The sequence below is a fragment of the Cupressus sempervirens genome, chromosome 3, assembly GCF_028749045.1.
Source record: "Cupressus sempervirens isolate cs-2001-9-10 chromosome 3, ASM2874904v1, whole genome shotgun sequence".
NCBI lineage: Eukaryota > Viridiplantae > Streptophyta > Pinopsida > Cupressales > Cupressaceae > Cupressus > Cupressus sempervirens.
The window spans coordinates 161,797,530-161,804,371 of NC_143120.1; the positions used below are offsets into that span (position 1 = coordinate 161,797,530).

A 6,842-nucleotide genomic window follows, 5' to 3' on the forward strand; every position below is an offset into this window, starting at 1 on the left:
GATATTGGTGAGTTCACTCTTAACCTCAAGGAGATGGAGATGAGGTTTAAAGTGAATGGGAAGACACATATTCTTAAGGCAATCAGGGATAGTGATCTTAGGATGGTCTCTTTTCGTAGAATGGCTAGATTGATTCGACATGATCAGGTAGAGTGGGCAGCAGAGTGCATGTTGATGCCATCACAGGAGGGACAGCATAAGATTGAATATCCTCCTGATATTCAGGAGCTTAGAGTTAAACACTCTAAGGTGTTCAGTGACATTCCACCAGGTAGACCACCAGACAGAGGTATTGAGCACATCATTGAGTTAGAGGAGGGGGCTAAGCCCATCATGATTACACCTTACAGGCATCCGAAGAGGTTGAAGGATGAAATTGAGAAAACCATAAAGGAGTTACTTGCCATGGGCCACATTAGACCAAGTAAGTCTCCTTTTGCTTCTTCAGTGGTGTTAGTAAAGAAGAAGGATGGGACATTGAGGATGTGCATTGATTACAGAGTGCTTAATAGGAAGACGATTAAAAACAGATACCCCATTCCCAGGATCGATGAGTTGATAGATGAGCTTCATGGAGCTTGCTTCTTCTCAAAGATAGATTTGAGATCAGGTTATCACCAGATCAGAGTTAGAGAGCAGGATATCGAGAAGACAGCTTTTAGATGTCATTGTGGCCATTTTGAGTTTGTAGTTATGCCATTTGGGCTAACTAACGCACCTGCTACTTTTCAGGCAACAATGAATAGGGTTTTCCATCCTCAGTTGAGGAGATTTGTACTTGTCTTCTTCGATGATATCTTGGTATATAGTAGATCTTGGGAGGAGCACTTGGTTCACCTGGACACGGTGCTGGGTATATTGGACAGAGAATCCTTGTATGCAAAGGAGTCGAAGTGTGATTTGGGCATGACAGAGTTGTTGTACTTGGGTCACATCATCAGTGCAGAGGGCGTGTGCATGGATCCTGAAAAGATTCGTGCCATTGTGGAGTGGCCTTCACCGGTGAACCTTACACAGTTGAGGGGCTTTCTAGGACTATGTGGTTTCTACAGAAGGTTTGTGGATGGATATTCTAGGCATGCGGCACCCTTGACAGATTTGATGAGAAAGGGAGCTTTCTTGTGGACTCTTGAGGCACAGGAGTGTTTTGAGAAATTTAAGGGGTTGATGACTTCTTGTCCAGTGTTAGCATTACCGGATTTCAGCAAACCTTTTGAGCTACATTGTGATGCTTCTGGAGAGGGCATTGGAGTGGTGCTTATGCAGGAGAAGCACCCTATTGCTTATGAGAGCAGGAAATTGAGAGGGCCAGAGCGGAGCTTCAGCATATATGATAAGGAGATGTTAGCCATTATGCATGCTTTGGCCAAATTCAGGCAATATTTGGTAGGTAGCAAATTTTGTATCAAAACCGACCATAATAGCCTAAGACACTTTTTGGGGCAGCGAGATCTCAATGATAGGCAGCAAAAGTGGGTGAGCAAGTTACAGTCCTATGACTTTGACATTACATATTTTAAGGGGACACAGAATGTAGTTGCTGATGCCTTATCACGTAGGCCCCATTTGAGCTTACTGACACACATATCGGAGGATTGGAGACACTTGATCCTTGCAGAGTATGCAAAAGACACTTGGGCAGCTGGATTCATAGATGGGACTATTCAGGACAGTAGATACACCCTTGTGAATGAGCTCATCATTTACAAAGGACGAATATTTTTGGTCCCAGGATCAGTAGTGAGGAGGGTGGTTTTGAAATCTTTTCATGATTCACCTATGGCAGGACATCCTGGTTTCTACAAGACATACCGACATATTAGAGAGCGATTCACATGGAAAGGGCTCAAAGCAGAGGTACTTCAGTATGTTAGGGAGTGTCCCACTTGCCAACAGAATAAGCAAGAACACTCCTATCCAGCAGGTTTACTTCAGCCACTTCCGATTCCTGATAGGAAGTGGGAGTGTTTGTCTATGGACTTCATCACAGGACTGCCTAGAGCCCAAGGCAGGGACTGCATATATGTGGTTGTGGATCGCCTTACGAAGTTTGCACACTTCTTTCCGATCACTGCTACATACACTGCTACACAGGTGGCAGAGTTTTTCTTCAAAGAGATATTCAGATTACATGGCTTACCTCGGAGCATTGTAAGTGACAGAGACAGCAGGTTTATGAGTCACTTTTGGCAGGAGCTATTCAGGTTGTGTGCGACAGAGCTCACTCCGAGTACTAGCTACCACCCTCAGACAGATGGTCAAACAGAGATAGTAAACAAATGGGTGGAGGGATATCTCAGAAATTATATAGCAGGGCAATAGAGGGCATGGGTAAAGTGGATTTATCTCTGTGAGTATTGCTACAATACCACTTATCACATGTCTATTCAGATGTCACCCTTTATGGCCCTGTATGGGTATGAGGCACCCAATTTTATGGATCTGCTTTTGAGTGACAGTAGAGTGCCCAGTGCAGGTGATTTGTTATAGGAGAGTCAAGACCTTGTTAAGACTCTCAAGGATAATCTAAGGCACAAAATCAGCAAAAGCAGTATGCAGATCAGAAGAGGACTGAGCGGACTTTTGAGGTTGGAGACATGGTGTATCTTATGTTGCAGCCTTACCGTCAATCCACTCTCAAGAAGAGTGGTGCCGAGAAACTCAAGCCACGATACTATGGTCCATTTAGGATTATCAGGAAAGTGGGAGAGGTGGCTTATGAGTTAGACTTGCCGGCGGAGAGCAAGGTGCACAATGTTTTTCATGTGTCACGCCTCAAAAAGGTGCTAGGGCATCATATTGTGCCTTCTACAGTACTACCACCCCTGGATGATGAGGGAAAACTTGTTTTGATACCGGAGGCTATCATTGATTTTAGAGAGAGGAACTTGAGGAAACGTACCATCCGAGAATATTTGGTGAAGTGGAAGGATTTGCCGGTAGAGGATGCTACTTGGGAGAGCGAGGAGATTTTATAGCATCCAGAGTTGAGATTGCTTGAGGACAAGCAATTTCAAGGAGGGCGGACTGTGATGTCCCCTTCTAGCTAGAGACATCACTTTAGCTGGTGATTAGCCTATCAGAGACCCTCGTAGGCTAATAAGATTGGATAGAGGGTCACCTTGGTGTGGAGATCCTCCAAGGACCAGAGCAGAGTACTCTTCTGGGTTGCCAGAGTTTGTTTATGATGAGTTTTCCTTTGAGTTTGGCTTGGTCAGGCTATTTTTAGCAGTTTTGGAGTTATAAAGATAGACCCTTGCTATTTTTAGAAAAGGGGTATGGTCATATGCAATTCTATCATGTTAGCTTCCAGTCCAAATGACATTAAAAAATGTTGAGTAATAATGGAGATATTAATGTTTATTTAGTTAAAATAAACATTATTGGTTTTGAGCCTATATTGTTAAGTTATAATATATAACTTAAGTGAGGGTCATGATATCATAAAAGGGGCCATCGTTTCAATTAATTGTGGGTCCAAGCTTATGGAAAAATTAAAAGGGATTTTCTAAGTTTTAATGTAATAACATTTTTTTTTGTTTAATATTTATATCTTTAATCCCACATTGAGCGTGGAGACTCATTCTGGAGTTGAGGAGTCCTTATAAACAAACCTTGTCTTCCTTCAAGAGGAGGTTATGAGAATTGCTTAAAAACTTTGCCTTGTGAAATTTCTTGAAGTTGTGGCAACAAGGGTTTCTACAAGTTTGAGAAGAATTCAGACTGTGGAGAACGTAGTATCTTCAGAGTTGATGCAATTTGAGGGTGTGAAATATCACTTGAATTTTGCTTGTGAGTTGACTTCATACTGGAGTCAATATTGTGTTTTAGTAGGAAAAAAGTGGATGAATCTGTTTACAGGTTGGAAGGGGTTATAACAGCAGCTACAGTGCCGTGAACAGTGCGCTACAGTACCGCAAACAGTAACATGCTACAGTGCCGCCGTGAATAGTGCGCTACAGTGCTGTGAACAGTATAGTGCTACAGTGAATTAAAAATCAGAGATTTAATATTGCGGCTTTTGATAGGCGCTGCCCAAGGAGGAAGCAACCAGCAGCATGGTTGCATATTGGAGACAAAAATCAGGTTTTTTTCAACTATTAATGATGATGTTTTTAATGTATTCTTCCAGCAATAAGTATTGTACATACATTAGGAGCCATCTGAATAAATGAATTTGATTAGCATTATAATCAGATTTGAGTTATAATTTTAGGTAAGATTAGTTTTCAATATTTGTATTTTCTTTTCATCAACTCAAAAACCCAAAAACAGCTTAAAACATTAAAAAACAAACCAAAAACAATCATTACACCCAGGGAAACAAACAGTGATCAGCGTAGAGCCTATTTGGGGTTCTTACTCATAATAATCTTGCATCTTTGCATAAAATGATCTATTCCCTAACGAGGTGTGTTGGTGTGAATATGAACTTGTACCTAGCTAGTTCCCAGTAGGGGACTCACATGACTTTTCTTAGGTCCTAGGTGGTCTTCTAGAAGTCTTAGTTGTCTAGATAAGATATTATTATGACTTCTATTTAATTCTAGTTATCTAGGTAATTTAATATTTGATTGAAGTAGTTGTTTCATAACATAGGATTAGACACAAATTATAATCTTGTCTAATCGTATGTCTCAACCTTGTCGTTATGAGCAAGCCCATTTCATTGTACATTTTCATATTCAACCGATATTCAATTAAACAATTTTGCATTGTTCAAACAAGTTTTTCTGGCCTCTCTGGAAGATATTTTGATCTAGCAGCTGATCCTAGGGGTATTGAGTCCCCATTAACTCCTACACTTCAGTTGTATGTGGGAAAGCGAACAGTACACCATACCTTCCCTCCCCATTAATGAATCTTTTTTTGTCACCGAGTACACAGTACACCGTAGGCCCTAATTTTTAATTTACTTTTAGAAGGGACTTCAGATTAAATACCCCACACATGTGACAGTTTTCATCAAAAGACCCAATACCATATTGTTAGGCAGTGTCTTTGTTGACATAATAATTATTCCTTCCAAATGATCTCTTTCTACACCAGCTTATATATCAGGGTGCAACAAAATTCTGAGCAAGAATAGTAGGGCCATAGTATGGTAGGGGCCCACCCATTCCAACTTGAATCCTCCCTCTGCATGCACCGGGCCCAAACCAATAATCTGCCTATAAAATGATAGGGTCTGCCCGCATTGTTTCTACAACAATAAAGCCCATAAAATTATAGGGGCAGGACCCCATACCATACCATAAAATTTTAGGTGCCTTAAAATTCTAATTAAGGGATAAGGAAGTGGACAATTTTACATTAAATACAAGTTTTTGTTTTCTGAAAGTGGGTAGCTGTATTACAATTTCCTATTCTTTCGAAGGGATTTTTTTATTTTGTAAAATTCCATATGTTAATAGAAACTGGCTGATTGTAATTTATGTGCAGGCTGTAAAATTTTTTTTTATCTAACTTGAGACCTTCATGGATAATATTTTGTAATTGGTGTAGGATAATTAAAGGAGTGAGAGCTGATGTTTCTAATGTTTTACATGGTGACGAGTTTGAATACAAAGATCCAGTAGATGGTTCCATTTCAAAACACCAGGGTATACGCTATCTCTTTGAAGACGGTTCTCGACTGGTGAGTGTATTTCTCTTCTCTGTCTGTAGAATGACTTCTTTATATATTTATCATAGCTGACTTCATTACTATTTTTTGGCTTTTGTTGGTGTAAGATATTCCGACTTTCTGGAACTGGGTCTGAAGGTGCAACCATTCGGCTATACATTGAGCAATATGAAGCCAGTCCAAGCAAGATAGGAAGAAATTCACAAGATGCTCTTGCCCCACTGGTATGTTTCAGTCTTGCATAAAGAAAATTAAATATGTAATTGATCAAGGTGGTTGCCAATAATTTCTCACAAATAACTTTTTGTTCTATTTGTAGGTAGAAGTAGCTCTGCATCTTTCAAAGATGGAGGAGTTTACAGGCCGCTCATCTCCTACAGTAATTACATGAATTTTAGGAAATGTGATGTGTATTTTGTATTCAGGTTTATCTGGTGAAAAAAAACACCTGGATGAAAATTTTCCAGTAACATCTGTGCAGAGAAAAAGCCTAGATATTAATACTGGGTATTTGTGCCATATACTACATTCTGTTTTGTCAACTTTCAAGTAAATCCTATGTGATGTTTTTAATAAAAAAAAATGAAGTAATAAAGCTGAAGTTACCTAATAGCCTTGGGCCTTCACATTCTTTTGGCCCAAATTCAAACATCTGAACCTAATTCATTTTATTTTTACAAGTTTTATGTTTAGCTCTGAACTTCAATAGTGAATTGGTATTGGTTTTGTAGAATACCAACTACAACCACCCAAAAATGAAAGAAGATAAAATAAACAAATGTGTAAAGATAATAATTTGTTATCATTTTCCTATGAACATGAAATAAGTTCATTGAAGAGGATTTTCAACTAACTTCACATGAAAATCTAATCAACTAACTTATTTCTTTTCTTTAGCATTGAACAAAAGAATAAAACGAATGTTTTCACATGAAAGAAAATTAATCGAATTCTGCAGTTGACATAAAAACAAAATATAAATGAAATAAGTATCAAGATATAAATGAAGTCAATGGGCCCTTGGTCTACTGGTGAAGTTGAATGACTCACAAAGAGCCCACTAGGGATCAAGTCTTGCTAAGTGCAAAGCTTTGACATCATAAGGGGTGAGGCCGGGATTGTGTCCCGGGTGATTTTGATGGTGTGGATGCCCCTCAGTCCTTGGCTCTAAGCCGAAGAGGTTTCAGGTACGAGTGGGCCTGTATCAGGTTCCTAA

At 39.5% G+C, this 6,842-nt stretch overlaps 1 protein-coding gene across 2 annotated transcripts in view; it reads left to right on the plus strand.

Moving 5' to 3' along the window:
• LOC149565262 (phosphoglucomutase, cytoplasmic) overlaps positions 1-6,238 on the plus strand; it is a 97,833-nt gene extending 91,595 nt beyond the window's left edge. For both annotated transcript variants that reach the window (XM_089818813.1, XM_089818812.1), the window contains exons 17-19: positions 5,506-5,638; positions 5,734-5,850; positions 5,946-6,238. In XM_089818813.1, coding sequence (XP_089674939.1) covers positions 5,506-5,638; positions 5,734-5,850; positions 5,946-6,017 — 322 coding nt within the window. In that variant the 3' untranslated portion in view covers positions 6,018-6,238. The remainder of the gene's footprint in view (positions 1-5,505; positions 5,639-5,733; positions 5,851-5,945) is intronic.
• The last annotated feature ends 604 nt before the right edge of the window (positions 6,239-6,842 follow it).